The sequence below is a fragment of the Lycorma delicatula genome, chromosome 8 (assembly GCF_047948215.1).
Source record: "Lycorma delicatula isolate Av1 chromosome 8, ASM4794821v1, whole genome shotgun sequence".
In the NCBI taxonomy this organism is placed as follows: domain Eukaryota; kingdom Metazoa; phylum Arthropoda; class Insecta; order Hemiptera; family Fulgoridae; genus Lycorma; species Lycorma delicatula.
Window position 1 is genome coordinate 91,585,852 of NC_134462.1, and position 18,370 is coordinate 91,604,221.

Sequence of the window (18,370 nt, forward strand, 5' to 3'; positions counted from 1 at the left end):
ACCAGGTTTACCAGTTATTTTGCATCTGAATATAACTGGTTGACCCTCTTTAATTAATTGATCTCTCAAAGGTTCAATTACAGCTGGTGCTTGATCTTTAGCTTGATCAGCAGGAGTTTGTTTAGGTCCTGGAGCAGCTTGTCCTGGTTTAGCAGCACCTTTGGCTGCTTGTACAATTAATTCGGCTTCACATCTAGCTTCACCAGCTGAATTGATAGCAACACATTCATATTTTGCGCTATCTTCAAGAACTGTTTCAATAATTAATAATGTATACATATTATCTTCTTCAACTGACTTGTAACGAACATCTGGTTGAATTTTCTTACCATTCTGTGAAAAAATTATAAAAGGAACACTATCAGTCGATTAATTACTAAAAATATCTTAAAAGCAATTACTATTATTCTATAAATTTACTTCTTAGATTTTAATAATAGAAAAAACTATGATAATTTAAACTGCATTAAATGATCTAACAGTAGATTGTAATATTAACAAAATTTATTTTATTTCAGTGATGACAGCAAAAAACTGCTCTAAATTTAAAATAATTAAATTAATATTTTATATAAATAACACATTAAGTAAAAGCAAAGATTTCTTTGAAAGTCCTCAGAGGAAATGATATTAAAAGAGATAAAGCAGTTGTGAAACAATTTTTTTAATTAATGTTAACAAAAAAATAATTTTTTTATATGATTAATACAGTACTCTCCCTACGACAAATTAGATGGGGCCATGATATGTCTCTAATACAGGGAAATTTTCTTAAGAAGAGAATCATAATATGTTACATTTAAAAAAAATATAAAATACATCTTAAATTCATTTCTATTCAAACAGTTCAAATACTTTTGTCATTAACATTTTGAATGCCCATTGATTCTTAAGAAATTATGTATATATTTTTTGGCCTTTGAAAGAGTATTTTGACTTTTTGTTTTGTTTAGAGTCATTATAATCATACATTGATTGATAGAATCTGAAAGGACTTATAAAAAGGTCTTATAAGAGAGCTTATTGTCTTTCTTTATCAATAAACTTCTATAAAGACAACTATAAGTAAGACTGATTACACCATAAAGCAGTTCAGAAAATCAGTAACACAGTCATCATAAAATGGTAAGCAGAGTTTACAATAATGTACTTGAACCACTTACAGTTTGAAATTATCTATTTAGCAGGGAAACCTATGTTTCTAGTATCTTTTTAGTTACTTGAAAATGTAAATCTTCAAGTTTCTTTAAAATTAAAATTATATGAAACAAATTAGCAAAGATTAGTTTAATAAATTTACATAAAATAGAAAAATATTTAATCACATTTTTTAAAAGAATTCAGTGTTTCTGGCCCTAATATAATGTCAAATGTAAGGGAAAATTTGTTTAAAATTACCTTCAGCCAATATACATCGATTGGTTTGGTTGCTGTAATACGAGCATCAAAACGAGCAAGTTGTCCAGCATTCACAACAGCACTTTGGACAGTTTGTAAGAAACTAGGGGGAACAACTCCACCTCTGCCGGGTTGACGACGTTCCTCGACAACAAGATTTGCACTACATTTTGCTTTACCACCACGGTTTTCAGCAACACAAGCAAAAACACCTGAATCTTCCATAAATACCTAAAAAAAAAGAAATGAAAAAAAAAAATATATATATAACTTATTCACAATAGATTAGTTAACTGTACTATTTTAAAAATCTGATGTGGACAACACATGACTTCCTTGTACACCTATTAAATTTCATGTACATACATAAAATTTTATTTCATTAATAACTTCTGATATTTTTTTCATTTTTTTATTGTTATTATTGAATATTATTTATTGTAATTTTTTTTTTCAACCAGAGGTTAATAATTAATATAACAATATATTTAAATAAAAAAAAAAAGTTAAAAAAAAAGGAGATGTAGTAGGATTCAAACCTATGCGCCTTTTCCCTTGTAAGATCTAAATATTTCATTAATTAAAATTTTATTTGGCTATAACTCTGGAATCAGTGAAAATAAGTACCACTTATGATGATAAATATTATTGAAAAGCTCTAAATGAGAGCTTATTACTGCAATTAACACTTTTAGTCCAGTCATTTGCAATCTAAAGGGGAGGTGCACAACTAGATGTTACAACAGTCCTAAATCCAAAATTTCAACATCCTATGGTTAATCGTTTTTAAATTATGTGAGATACATATGTACGTACAGACGTCACATCAAAACTAGTCAAAATGGATTCAGGGATGGTCAAAATGGATATTTCTGTTGAAATCTGGAAACTGAGATTTTTCACGATCACAATACTTCCTTTACTTCATACAAGGAAGTAAAAATTAAAATAATTTTTACATAAAATGTACTTTAATTCATAGAGTTTTGTTTATTTATAAAAGTCAGTCTAATACTTTAAAAAAAAGTTATATATTTCTAGTACCCATGAAATATATCCATTAGATTATAACAAGAAAAACAAATTAGGATTTAGGTAGATTAATCTCAATCATAAACAATGAAAAACGGTAGTTTTTTTTCAAATAACAATAATTTTTACTTTATTAATTGATAAAATATATTACAAAAAAAAAAATGTTATTGGTAAAAAAAATTATTACTTAGCATCTCAACATTTTGAACTATACACATTCATGCTTTAAACTGGAATAACCATATTAGCCTTCAACAAAAAAAGTATTTGGAAAAGTATTTGCTGCAAAAACATTAGATATTAGTCTGGTCTAGGTACTTCATAGTTGTATCTACATATATATGTATTAAAGATTTTAGGAGACCTGACTTCATTAGACAAGGACCTCATTTCCAGACTGGATTTTTGTGCACTCACCATACAGTCTGATGAAAGTTCTGTAGACAAAGTTGCTTCTATCAAACCATATAAATATTAATGGCTCAGTAATTCCTTAGCATTCTCTGAGATCTGGATGATCCATTAAGAGTCTGGGCAAGGGGCCAAGGGGAAGGAATGGATTACTATCCACCCTTTTACAATCCTTCAGTAGATTGTCCTTTATTGTGCAAAGTGACTATCTAGCTGTTGACCAATAAGACAATCTCACCGAAGTGTACTGTCTCTTCCAGTTAATGGGTATCCATCCTGTCAAATTCTTCAGGAATTTAGATAATGTAACCAAGATGAGAGCTGCATATTATTGATCAATTTTGTACTAAGCAGGTCTAATGCATGCTACAGCAAATTACTTTTCTTCAAGATAATAAAGAATCACCCAAGAAACAGGCACAGGCTTCCAAGAAATCATTCATCTTTAGAATTTTATTAATTGCTCACTCATGTTTCCAATGTAGTTACAGTTACTATTATTTTCAAAGCAACAAGTGCCTACTCTGAATAATAACAGTTGGAAAAATGTTTGTTATTAATATTATAATTAAGTATGCAGAAAATAATATTTTTTATGAAAAATTTAACTCATACCAACGAATGATTTCAGCTAACAAGTAAGGCATGTAGAATTTGACAGTCCACAAACAGTACATTTTTGAAAATTGTCATATACTTTATAAATAATTAACAGTAAAATTTTAACAATAAAAAAACCACAATTACCTGACGAATAATAAGTATTGACTTTGTGCTGAATGTATGAATCTGAAAATCAGGAGAGTTTTGAATAAGGAAGTCTTCTCTGTACCATGAAATTTTTGGAATAGGTTCACCATCAAATTCAACTTCAAATCTTGCTTGCTCTTGTTCAAATGCTCGGCATGGTTGAATCTTCTTTGTGAAGAATGGTGGTTTGGCTGGTTGCTGCAAATGAAAACATTATTAAATCCATTAAAAATTTTAATCAGAGGCTTATCACCATATCCTATCTGCATATTTCTATTTCTAGGAACCCGTTGTTAATGGGCTCCTAGAATATAAGTAAAAAAAAAGCACATTACTTTTTTTGGTAAGCTGGACAAACAATAAAAAAAAAAAAAAAAAAATAGATTGTACTAATGCATTGTGTAAGTGTGTTTTAAGATTGTGCTACAAAACAAAATTTGTGATCAATGACAAAGTAAATTTTAAGTTTTTCTTATTTACTTATTTAATTTTAATCACAGGTTAATCATGTCAACTTATGAATTTTCATGAATCATAATACCTTCTATGATAATCTATGTTTCTGAAGGAGGGACATACTAAATGAATAACATGAGTAACAAATTAGGAAAGAATAATAAAAAAGTTTATAAACAACATACAATACAATCTTTTGAGAAAAAATAAACCCTTACCACTTTTCCTTGCACCACTCTCTCTTGTGTTCTTCCCTGATGTTCCATTTCAGTAGTTTCAGTTGCTGTAATATTTCTGGTGATCTCTGTGTCACCACGAACCTAAAACAAGGAGAAAAATATTTTGAATTATATAATATATTTAATTCTTGACTATATTGTTAGTTGAAATAGAGTAGTTTTTAATATTATATTGAGACAGGTAGTGTGGTTATTGAAAGCAAAGACTATTTGAAAAATATTAACTCTCTTCAATCAACTGGTATATAGATGCCAACCGATTGGCTACTCTGGTCATACACCTACACAATAACACATTTGCAGATTTTGGCTGCACTGGTTATACACCTACACAATAAAATATTTTCAAATTGCCTTATAACAGTTATTTCAGTACATTAAATAAGTACTTTACAGTACTTACATACATATTGCTTGAATGTCGTTAACTTTTTTTTGAAATATGCTTATTTTATTTAGTAGTATTTATCTATTACATGGATAAGAGTGGAATTTTTGTTGTTAGGCAATGTGTACTGACAACACCAAGTTATAATTACAAGTTTATTATTATTAATCTAGTATTAAAAATAAATAACAATGTATATTTGGACTTCTGACAACTTTAAAGGTGTACTCGTACAATAAATTTATTGTATGATTAATACTAAAAATATAACCTCCCCCCCAAAAAAAAGATAAAAAGTTATAAATAATTGATTTCTGAAAATGATTTTATATCAACTGAAAATTTATTTTTCATTAGATTATATTATTTTACATTCTTAACATTTCATTTTTTTTCTTCTAAAAATAATTATATAATAATAAAAAAAGATACGTATGTATTAATACAATATGTGCCTCCAAAAAAAAAATCCAACCATGTGCTTTTCGTGTTTCCAATTTTCATAATTTAGCTATTATTTAACAGAATATAATCTTTCAATATATCAAGCACTTCACTAAAATGTTTTCTTTATGCTTCCTGATAAAAATTTTTTAAATAATTCATTGTGAAAAGTTTACACTTCAACCTATACATCAAGCAAGTACACAATATTTAATAAAAATGTTTGTTTTGAAATTTTTATGAACAATTTTTGACAAAAAAGTTTGCCATTCTCTACAATTTTTTTCATTTACTATTTTCTGAATTACTATCATTTAGAATTTTTTGAATGAAAACTGAATCGTTTTTACCAATTTGTACTAAATCTACTCAGTTGCTTTTCAAAATACTTGCTAAGTGGTACTTTGTGCTTTCTATTACAAAATGGTTAATATACCAGATGAATAATACTATTCATGAACCATACCTTAGCAAGAACTAAATTATCCATGATATGTACAAAACAATCAGAGAGCTTAGAAAGAGATCAACGTTTATTTAGGATATTGAAATATTTATTTGAATATTATTAATATGGAGGCACACATAAGTCCTAGAACAAATTCATTTTTGCAAAAGTATATAATGTCTTTCAACATTAAAATAAAAGCCATTTAGATACTGTTGTTATTTAGAAGAAGAAGAAGAAGAAAACAATAATATCTTACAATACTGATTCTTCAGTAAAAATTAAGTAAATTTTGTCAGTGAAAGTAAAAGATACATCATAAGTTAATATATAATAATTTTTGAAAAATTGTTAAAATAAATGTTGGTTAATTAAATAAATTTTAATGTTCATTATTTTACTTAAGTTCTTTTATACATTTCTTTTTTTTATGTTGGTTATTCATATTAACACAGTGAAATAAAAAATTAAAAAAAGAAAACCCTACCTCTTTTTGAACTTGCTTTTGTTTTGCAACGTGAACTTCACGCCCACGTACAGAAGATTCAACTGGATCTGGTGGAACACCACCAGTTTTAGAATCTCTTTCATATATTGCCTGTTGCTGTAGTAATTTTTCCTTATGTCTCTTCTGCCATGGCATTAATTCTGGTTCACTTTTCTGAGCACTATTACAAAAATTATGATCAAATAATACACTGACAAACTGATGCTGTAGTACAGTATATATATTATTATCACTAGCAATTATTTCCTAAAAAAATACATTTGTAATAAAGCATTGCTTGCCGTTTTTCATTCAGAAAATAGTTTTAAAGTTGTTTACATGTAACTAATTAGAGACTGATGAAAAATTGTTTTGTAGAATTTTTAGTGTACCATCAAAAAACATTCAATCAAATTAAATAGAAAGAAATTTCTTTAGTATTTTGCCATCATTAAAAATAGTCATATGTACAAAAATAATTTATTAAGATCCCATAACCAAAAGTTTCAGCTAAACCAAATATAAAGAAAAATACACTTTCTATGCCATTCTTACAATGAATAGTGTGGTGTAAAGCAGTTTCCTGTTGAATTTTTTATTGTGTCTAACATACTGCTCTATATCATCATAATGGTGCAAATTCTCAGAAACAAAAATAAATTGCATCCCAACCCAAGTGAACCATACTATTTATCAAAGGGATATGTATATATATTTAAATAACTTGATCAATCTAAGTACAGGACAATAAATAAAGTAGGATGACACTTGGCTTATTTTGTCATACATACAAAAATGTTTTTGCAAATTTCTTGTATCCTCAGTTGTAATCCATTTTTTTAAATTGTTCACGACAAATTACAGATTACATGTACACATTATCAAGAATAGTAACTTTTTTTATAAAATACAATAAAAACTTTGTTAAAATTTTTTTAAAACATAAAATAAATAATTTAAAGTTAAAAATTGAAATTAAAATTAAATATTTTTTAACATTTCAAATCAAAAATTAAAAATTATGTATATAAAAATATGACATTAATTGATAAAAATATTAAAATTAAAATAAATAATAAATAAATAGGTTAAAATTGAATAAATATACATGTGGTCTGGCTAGCCAATGTGTATAATATTATACAAATTTGAAAGAGATTGAAATATAAATTAACAATATCTGAAAAAGTGCTGCCATTTACTGCAGCTTTTATAATTGTGTCATCCTCATATTCTGTTTGTAGGTTGATCAAATTAAATTTACTTTTATATTTATATATATATATATATATATAGTCTCTCTAAAATGCCCAAACCCCTATTATTATCATTCATATTATATTTTTTGATTTCTAATACTTCCAAATTTGTTTGAATATCAGATATTGAATGTTTATTATTAATAAGATGGTCAGAAAAATTTGAGAAACCCAGTTTTCAATTTTTATAATATCTAAAAAACCATTCAGAAAATCTAGTTTTGAAAGAACCAGTATTTTTCCCTATATAAATATAGGATCCTGTATATATCATATGCATTTATCGATCATATAGTGAATATCATTATTTTCCGAGAAAGTAACAATGTCTAACTTGTGTGGTCATGTATTTCAGAAGCATTTTACTTAACAATACAAAAAAAAACTGGGACGGATGGTGTAAAGCAATCAATTAACACCTTCCTTTCTTTCTTTAAACAGTTCATTATAAATACTGCCTCTATTCACAGAAAATTAATGAAAATTTTTCACTGTAATATAAATTAATATATATTTGTTTCGTATTGGAGGTTTATCATAAAAAATCATAAACTGTCAACAGCAATGAAAATAAGCCAACCAGCAAAGTTTTATCATTCACAACCATGCTAATCTGTATCGAGGTTGATGTATAATTATTCATCAATAAAAAATGTTTGGGTAGAATTTAAATGAATAATGGGAAACTAAGAATTAGAAGGAAAATTTCTGACAAAAATTACTTTAAGAAAGTAAAACATTACTGAATTTGATAGCATGAAAATGGAAATCTGAATGAATGATCTGAGTTCCTTCTGACATAAAGGCGACAGAACATTTTGAGTTAACATTCATTTATTAAGTTAAAACTGATGATTGCATAAGAGAAGAATGTTGTCATTCACAAAGCATATTACTTGCACACAATGATGAAAAATGCACTATTCAATTAAATCTGTTGACTTCTTTTTCTGGGTGGACTAATGGCTGTACATCAAGTATTAATAATAGCCACATATATAATTAATGTTTGGATATGTAATGGACAGATCTCAGCAACTGAGAAATTCACTTGTTTTTCTACATACCTTAGTCAAATAGTAATGTAAATCCCCATATAATAAGAATAATTTAATAAAAAACACAGAAATAAATGTGTAATAAAATATTGTTAAACACAAGGAAAAAAATACATTAAAGTGTAAAATTAGTTATAGATTATTAATTACAAGAAATAAGATTATTATAATGTACTAACAGGTTGGTTTCATAGCTTTCAGCCATGCCTCTAGCAACAGATTTTTGTACAATTTTCTCTCCAGGAATTGCGAACTGATGTGAGGCCTCACGTATCCTATTTTCTTTAACGATCTGTTCTTCTTCAAGCTAAAAAAAATGATAATTAAATTTAAAACAAAATGCTTAATGGCAAATCTAATTCAGTAAAAGTCAAATGTTATCAATCAGTCATAATATTTTACCAGTTTTAAAATAAAATATGTATCTGAATAAGACAGAGCAGCTGAGGCAGTGACTTTTCCTCCTACGTAAAAACCCCTTCCAAGAGTTTAAAACAAAATTAAAACATGTCTGTTATAGCTTTAAATGATGACGCTTGATATGAATATAAGCATATTTTTAACATCTGTAATATCTAAAGCATAATAAACCATAGTGAGAGTTTATTTTGTCATTTATTATCTTATTTAACTTAATATTAAATTTCTGAAACAAAATGTTGCATGAAATGCCAAAGTTTTACTTTTAATAACTGAAATTATTTTAACCTATTTAGACAGTTTTTTTATATAGTAAGAAATATGGAGGAAATATATTTTTTTGTTAAATAATAACAAAGTATTAAGGCCATTAGCTGGATAAGTAGTTAGGAATATTGACAATCAGCTTAAGTGTGTATATAGGTCTAAATCCAGTCAAACATGCAGCTTCTTTTAACTGCATTAGAATGTTCATGTTACTGACATATTTTTGATCCAGGGTTCAATCATAGTCTCAGAAATGATGGCCTAACTAAATAAGACTGACTAATGAACTAATTATGTTTTTTACTTGTTACGAGACTGTGAAACTTCAAAATAAAAAAAAAATCATAAAAAAATGTTTTTCTACTAATTTCTTTTTAAAAGGTTTAGGGATTACATGCAAATGTCTTGGATTTTTATTAATAAATATTATTTTGATAAATAAACCAGTATATACTATAATCTATATTGTCGTTAAATATATACTATTAAAAAAAATACACCACAATTACTAACACTTAAATTTATATTCCAGATATATACAATTCAGAATTTCTAAAATTCTTAATATTATATGAAAATAAAAACACATGCAAAAATATTAGAATTAAGACATAATTCAAAATGGACCTACCTCTCTTAATTTTGAATAATAATCTTCATTCTTTTTAGCACGAACTGACTGTGTCCATTCTGGTTCTGGTTCCTTAATTACTTTTGTTTTAGCATGTTCTGCTGGTATTTCATAACCAGTTTGTTGCGACAGTGTTTGTCGTTCTTCAAATACTTTCTCCAATTCATTATCTTGTCTTTCTGATTGATATCCACTCAATCCATAGTCATACCATGCTGCAGCATTTATTGCAAAATTAGAACAATAAATTAAAATCAATAAATATATATTTATACAAAATATGATATGCAGATCTTTCTTTCTAATTATATTTATTCCCTCAAATATATGCATATATATATATGGTTCTGTAGTAACTTAAAAAAGTTAATATATGCAATATATGAGTGTCAAATCAGTCAAATGACTGAAGACAAAAAAAAAGCCAAATATATATAAATATATATATATATATGATGATGTAGTAACTTACAAAAATTATCAGAAAAATATAACCTATAAGAAGAAAATTTACTCCCTTACATCTTAAAGGAAAATTGTTCAAGTTAGAAAAAAGTTAATATTACAACAATATCATTAATTATGAATTATGAAAGATACTAGTGAACAACATCAATATATCTAATTGAGAATAGTTATAGAGTATTAAATAAGACAGTATATAACTCTACAGAAGAAATGTTATAAAGCAAACATAATATAATATAAAGTCTATTTTGCAAGATAAAACAAAAGAAAAAAGATTAATTGTGTAAGAAATAGAAAAGTTTAAAATATAATAATTTTAATTGTAACGTAATAAAAATAAATGTTTAACATTATTCATAAAGAAAAAAATACTGTGCAGTAATAAAAATCAGTATCATGAAATTCACAGCAAAATATTTATTGGCTCAGTAATAATAAATAATTATATCAGTAAAAGAATGAAAATAATACTAATTTATATTAGTTTAAAAATAAAGAAAGATCATTGGGAAATATTACTATTTTTTTTCTTAAATAAAAGTTAAAATTTGGTAAGTTTCTTTGGTGTTGTTTAGAAATAATTTTGTTCATTTCAATATTATTTAGTTTTCATAATTTTTTGATAATATAGAGAATACATAAAACTACAAAAAATAAAAAATAAATTAACTGAAACAAAGACAAACTACAATACATAATATTACTCATATAACACAATAGAAAGTACGATACACATTAAAACCATATACATAATGAAGACAATAGTAATTTTTTGACACAAGACCACATACACTTCAGTAAACACACAAGAGATCAAAACTAAAGCACACAAATATAAATAATGTCATGTGGTAATTTGAAGTAACTAATGTTACAAAAAATTTATAGTGAAAAATTAATTCAAAATTAAAAAAAGTCTACAAAACCTAACAGAAGATAAAAATAAATTTAGAAACTGGTTATAAAGAAAAAATGCTGAGGATAACGAAAATTTGATGAAATCTTCATTATCATCAGTCAAACAGGTAAAAGAAAAAATAGTAAATAAAAAAAATTAAGAAATTTTTATAACCGTTAGAGTTATAAGGGTTAAGGGTTAATTTTAGAGGTAGCAGTAGTTATAGAATTAATGGAAATTTCAACCACTGAATTCCAGCTTCAAAGATACCTCTATGGGAGTAGATACACTGATCCCAACATCTGTCATCAAAAAATTGTTATCCAGCATCATTCGCAATTTTTTCTATGTTATCTTTATACTTTTAAATTTTATATTATTATCTGTGGTTTGGTCATGAGGAAAATGAAAAAATAGAAAAACTAAATAATAGTTTTCATCCATAAAGAGTACAAATTCACTTCAAACTAAGAAAGCAAGCAGAAAACTCTAAAATCATATGTATATATTTTTTGTAATGATAAAACAAATTTTTTAACTTAAACAGCAGCTTCCAGGAAATGAAAATGATACATGCATCACTAAAAATTAGAATACAAATATCATGCTAATAATGTAGGTACCACAGCCAACTGTTCTGTCTACATAGTGTTTTATTTTGAATCCTTACCGCTTCCTATTTATTCATTCTGACTCCTGACTAAATGAATCAAAACCAAGAACAACATGAAGGGATGGAGATCTAAAAATTATATAATACCCTGGAAAAATTGCAGGTGATGCTGAATAATATTCCTCCATAAAAAAAAGTTGTATTTTATATAACGATATACAGGATGAAATCATTGAATTTACTTCCAAAGAGATAAAAGTTACGATTATCTGTTGCTCATTTTATGTGATTTATTTTAGTTAATTTTAGAGTATTATGAAAATACTGTAAAAAAAATAAATAAAAAATAATAAGCAGTGTGTTTTCATGATGTATGTGCTCTTTATAAAATGTGTAACAGAGTGATATGATGAAAACTAGTATATCTGAGTCTTGAAGTAGTCTGAGTCTTGATGTCTCTGAAAAAACAATACTTTATGATATTTGATTGAAGTGTTTGTTTTTTCTTCCTTTTCTGAGAAAAAAAAGAATTCAGTGCTGGTAGTGCTCATGTTGAGTGTTAATTATTTTGCTGTTATAAGCGGTAATGTTAATATCGGATAATTAATTTAGCAGAAGCAAAATAATATTGTGTGAAATTATATTTAATGTGTGTAATTAATTTACTACAAGATATTTAATTCAATAACAGTAATAATATAATTAATAAAATAATTGTTTATGATAAACTTAAAATTATTACATTACTTACAGTCTGAAGAAAATATTTATAAAACTGTAAATTAATGTTGTGCTCATATATAAGAAAATAAAGCCAAATATAACCTACGAAGCAGAAACTGAAAAATAATAAAACCAAGGTATGTCTTCCTTTTTGTTTCTTTTATTGTTTATTGCACAACCTTAACATAATTTATTTACTGCTTATATACATAAAAATTAAATTAATGGAAAAAAAAATAAGATTTTCAACAGAGACGTAATGATGTAATACAGATTATAAATGTCAAATATTTTGATAAATGTTTTTACTCTCAGTACTAATGAAAGAATATAATACAAACATGCATGATTTTCATATAAAACTAGAATGATGTATACACAGTAAAACATTAAGTATAAAAAAGTAGTACATGTTTGTACAACAAACACACATGAATAAATAAATACCAGTATGCACAACTACACATGCAAATGTTTTACGTATAAAACATGCATTAACAATTCTTGTATTTCATGACTGAAGCAACATTAATATATTCATTGAGATAAAAAATCATTCTGTAAACATAAAACAGATAGGTTGCTTTATTTCTAATATATTAGTTACTGAACAATTTCTGCATCAATATGAAAAACTTTTATAAAGAAAAAATATCCTATAAAATATTTTTTTTAAAATGTAAATTCCTTTTCGAATAAATATGAAGTAATTATAATTTTATAAGAATATTATGAGTAACTATATAGTCTGCTAATGAAAAGATAACCAAGTTTGAGATCAGATGGTATTAATTTTGCAACACATATACTAGTATTAAACTATATATTTTCTGTTTTCTAATATTTCATTAACTACTTGTTTAAAGAACAAGAAATGAGTCACATTTAAAAAAAAAATACAGTCTTTTATGTAAAAAAAACTTTTTCTATCAAATGTTCATTATAATTACATCATGTAGTCACTCTTCCATCAACAATTTTTTTTGTATTAGTTTAATGACTTATCAGAATTACTGCTTACAAAGAAATCTCTGGGTCTGATGGGGAAGAAAAAATTAAATACTTGGCTTGGTCATTATCAATAACTGTCCCAACATAAAACCAAAGATTTTATCTCATGTCTACTTAACCGATTCAAAGTACATTAATAACTTCTGCAGTTTTGTATTTTATCTCTTCCTTTTGCATTAAATTTTTTTTTCATAATTTTAATTACCGGTTTGGAATATACATAAAGATGTAATTGATGTTACATACAAATGTTAATATTTATTTTAAAAAAAGTATACTACCCAAAAATCACACAGAAAAATAAAATAAATAAAATGTTTAAAAGATTAAAGAAAAAACTACAAACAGAAAACTGTATATGCTTGGGTAGATGAAACGGCAAATTAAATTATAGAGTTACAGTAATCATGCCAAGTTTTATGAGCCATAACAGTCTAAAAAAATAAAAACCATTTTTTAAAGCGTATTTAAGAACAAAGACATCATATGATAATCATTCAATAAATCATGCACCTGTATAACATTATAAGAGAGAAAACCTTAAATGACTCATTTATAACTTGAAATTAACAAATCAAAACATAATAAAAGATTTTAAAAAGAAGTGAGTTAAAAATAGCTCCATGATAAGACTTAAATGATTCCATTTATAACTTGAAATAACATAAGCTTTTTCTGTAGAATTTATCCTAGTTTCACTGTGCAAATTTTATAATTTATTTACAAAAATCTTTTTACCAAATGTCATTATATATGTCATACAGTCACACTGCCAATCAATAAAGTTTTTATTTTTTTGTTGTATTAATTTGATATAAAAATTATTACTTTCAAAGAGATTTGTGGGTCTGGTAGAGAAGAAATAGTGAAATATTTGGGTTGGGCATCCCACGGGTTTTTCAGTTAATGGGTCCAGCATAGAATCACAAATGACTGCAAATATATTAATAATTTCTGGGTTTTAATAAGAGGTAGACCATGGATATAATTGAACCATGAAATGTATGTCTACCAATTGGATAGTTTGATGTTTGAAAGAAATAGCATCTGAATTATTTTCATTCATACTCATGTAAAAGTAAAAAAATCTAGACACAGTACAGTTGGTTTATATGATGTGCAATAAAGCACGTAAAAGACTTTCTACTTGTCTCTACAACTGTTTTGCTGTGGAACACTGAATTTTTCTCAAATAAATGTTTCAAACTGCTTTAACTTAATAAAAATTCTTTCTTTGTAGGTATTTGTTTGTTCTCTTCCCAATTAAAATTGTGAAACTATGTACAACTGTAATAATTTTAAAATAATTTGTTTAAATAAATTCTATAATTCAATATACATTTTCTACATAATATCTAAATCTTGTAATATTGAAATTGCACTATTAGAAAAACACACAAAATTATTACACACAATAAATCCTACAGTTTTCCTTGTAATTCTCAAAAATAATACAGAAAAGAATAAAGTTTTATTGCATAAAACTTAATTTTTTTCTATCAAATGATGCTCTTCAATGAAAACCTTTTCTCTCTTGCCAAATATTATGGTGAAGTGGTCATTAAAAGTTCTATTACATTTAACTGATTATAGCTAATTTCAAGTTAATTATTAAATTTTTGAAATAATATGTAGGCTAATAGTGCACCTACATATGATATTTTAAAGCATGTGTATTTATAATAAATAAAAATAAAACAATAACAATATATTTTGATTTTACCATTAAAAAAAAAGTTGCAAGTAGACAACACTCAAAAGAAGATCATACCTGCTAATAACTCCTGATGGAGGAAAGCATTGCAGAAAAATGAAGATCAATTAGGTGGCTTCATCGCTTACAGAAGTCGCAACATAACCAATTAAAGAAGCAGGATAGGCAAAAAGGAATAATTGTGGTACAACAAAAATAATTGCAATTATAATAAGGATACAGAATTAAAAGGACGAGATACTCTCAACAGTCAGCTGGCAAAGGAAGGAAGCAAGAATTTGGTGCAACTGGCAATTTAAAATGTGTTGTATTATGTTTTTATGTTAGAACAAGGTGTTACATTAAAAAAGAAGTATGAAGTAAATTTAGTGCATTCCATTAATAAATTAATTGTTTAATCAATAAAAAACAAAAAAGTTAGATAACTTCATCTAAAACTGTTAAAAATGTACATTTGGCAGGATGAATAAGTATATTATATAAACTACAAATATGATGTTAAATCAAAACAGTTCTCTTGATTAACAATTTTATTTTTTTTATAGAAAAAAGCATAAAATTTATGATATTAAAAACAGTATAATTTTAACATAGTAATGAACATAATTTACACAGCTGAATCTAATAACAATTTGTACAAAAACTTGTACTTTTAAAAAAGTGGTTTATGTATTTTGCTCATTAATTATATGCAATTTTCTTTTAATTAATTTAAGTATACTGCTTAAAGAAACAAAAATAGAAGTCTTTAACAAATTTAAAACTTATTAATTATTATTCTAGTCTAAATCTTGTCAAATAGAATTGTTTGAAATAACAAAAGATTAACTAAAACAATTTTCTAAATGAACATATGTTTATATCACATTTACTCCTTAATGGAATGCACCTTTTTAATGTAAAAAAGTAATTATATAGCATTTGTTTAGTAAATAAATGTGTCACACATTAGAAAAATATGAAATAATAAAAACAGATACATGAATAGAAGAATAAATAAACATATGATATACAGTATTATATTAAAAAAAAAAATTAATTATGAATAAAACAAGAACACAACTCAGCACTTTCTTTCTACTAGAAATAAAATAATTCTATAATCAGCAGATATCACAGTCCAAAAATCAGCTATGCTAATTATTTTAAGCTGAAAGGAAACAAATATAATGTTATAATAATTTGAGAAGAAACAGCATATTCAGCATCTTTTAATGACTCTCCAAAGCTGAAATAAAAATTTTGTTCAATAATTCGTTCAATAAAAATGCAGTAGTGGTAAATTTAATTGCTAAAACATGATAAATTAGTAGAAAATTCAAAAGAAACTCTAAAAACTGGATTGAAGTAACATAAAAACATTTTATATAAATACATTTTTAATGATATTTTGAAGAGAAATTTAATAATAGATTAATTAAAAAAATCTTTGATTATATCTTAACCCAATAATGAAATGTTAATTAATGTCTTCTTTATCCTTAGAAGTTTTACCTTGGTATCTTTTATTAATTTTATTTTAAAAATTCATTAAATATAAACTTAATTAATTAAATATAATACTTCAATTAAATATACCACTACTCCTAGCAATTAATAAACAATAAATATTCTTTTATTACCATAATAAAAATTGCTTTTATTACATGAATAATAAAATTTAAAAAACTCACGTCTTGGTGAATTCTTAAGAACACCACGGTAATCATCAGTTCTTGGTTTAACTGTTAATGTTGTTTCATATCTAGCTTCACCTACAAAATTACGTGCCACAACCTCAACTTTTCCATGATCATACTGTCGTGTTTTAGGTATATCCAAATGCCACATACCATCATATGTCAGTTTATACCTCATTCCCTAGAAAAATAAATTATGGTTTGAAATAATTACTAACATTAGGCAAAATTATTTAATAATAAGATAAAAATTGAAGGGATATTTTAAAAGTTTGTAAATTAAACTATTGGAAAATTTTTAAATAATTGTAAAATTATAAAATTTAAAGTAGTTCAATTTTTAAGCTTAATTAAGGATCTGCCAACTTAATAAGTTACTGGAACTACTTAAAATAGATATATGAGTATATAAATGAGCCATGCAATCTGTTTTATAATATATCTTAGAATACAAATATTAAGATAACTTGCACAGTAATCTGCTGTCTTTTAACATAAGGTGACATCAATCAACAGGTCCTTAATTTGTTTAGAAAACAAAAAAAAACTCATTAGCCATTTGATTAAGGGGTAGAAAAACAGCTTATTGTTAGATAGAAATTAAGAAAAATACATTATAATTCAAGTTAGTTATTTATTCTAAGCAGTCCTGACATAATGTTGTCGTATGAGTGGACTCTTTGTTTTAAAAAAATAAATTTACTAAATGAAACAAATTACATGATTCATTTATAGTTAAAAATAAGGATGCAAAAGTTAAGAGTTTGGTAACTGTATTATACATCTCTACCAGTCTCACCAACTGATACATAGTTATATTTTACAAAATTTCTAGTAACATGTAATGTTACTACTAATAGTAAAATTCATAGTGGATTTAAATTATTATTACATACATTGACAACAGTATGTCCATTGATAAGCCACATGACTCGAGGTCTTGGGAATCCTGTTACTCGGCAGCAGAATCTAGCCCAGTCTCCTTCCTCCACTGTGAAAGGTTCTGGTTTGGTGACAAAAACTGGTGCCTCTTTAGGTTTTTCTGGTTCATCACGCTGTTCTGGTACACTAAATTAACAAATAATTTCACAATTAAATACTTCACATTTTAATTTTATGAATTCAATAAATTTAATCTTATGATTAAAAAAAAAACCAGTAGTTGTTTAATAGCTCATTTTCAAAAGTTACTTGTTTTTATATGGATTTGAATACACCAGTATGGATTTTAAGTACACCAGTGTACTTTAGTGTGGTAGTTGGAGTTCAATCTGTACAAGACTACACCTCATTTATGTCATACATATCACCTTCATCTAACTTGACCATAAGGGGGTTGCTTATTGTTCACTAGTTGAAGAGACTGCAATGTACACATTAAAAAAAAAGAATAAATTACAGCTGACACTAATTCGGAGAACATTTTGAACAAACTGTTAGGTTTTTTGTTACGTTAATTAAAAATGTAAAATAACTGAGTATTATCTTTATTTTTTTTTTACTGGTTCAATTTTATTCTATTCATAAAATCTCTAATCCTTTATATTATGTATCAATGTTAACTTTATCGTAC

General features: G+C 25.8%; 1 protein-coding gene across 9 annotated transcripts in view; it reads right to left on the reverse strand.

Moving 5' to 3' along the window:
- Positions 1 to 18,370, reverse strand: part of sls (sallimus) — a 397,202-nt gene that overhangs the window by 229,438 nt on the left and 149,394 nt on the right. For all 9 annotated transcript variants that reach the window (XM_075372741.1, XM_075372740.1, XM_075372745.1 and 6 more), the window contains exons 63-71: positions 17,694 to 17,865; positions 16,792 to 16,978; positions 9,692 to 9,906; positions 8,553 to 8,680; positions 6,057 to 6,237; positions 4,269 to 4,370; positions 3,592 to 3,792; positions 1,399 to 1,629; positions 3 to 333 (exon numbers count right to left, since the gene is read on the reverse strand). In XM_075372741.1, the coding sequence (XP_075228856.1) occupies positions 3 to 333; positions 1,399 to 1,629; positions 3,592 to 3,792; positions 4,269 to 4,370; positions 6,057 to 6,237; positions 8,553 to 8,680; positions 9,692 to 9,906; positions 16,792 to 16,978; positions 17,694 to 17,865 (1,748 nt within the window). The remainder of the gene's footprint in view (positions 1 to 2; positions 334 to 1,398; positions 1,630 to 3,591; positions 3,793 to 4,268; positions 4,371 to 6,056; positions 6,238 to 8,552; positions 8,681 to 9,691; positions 9,907 to 16,791; positions 16,979 to 17,693; positions 17,866 to 18,370) is intronic.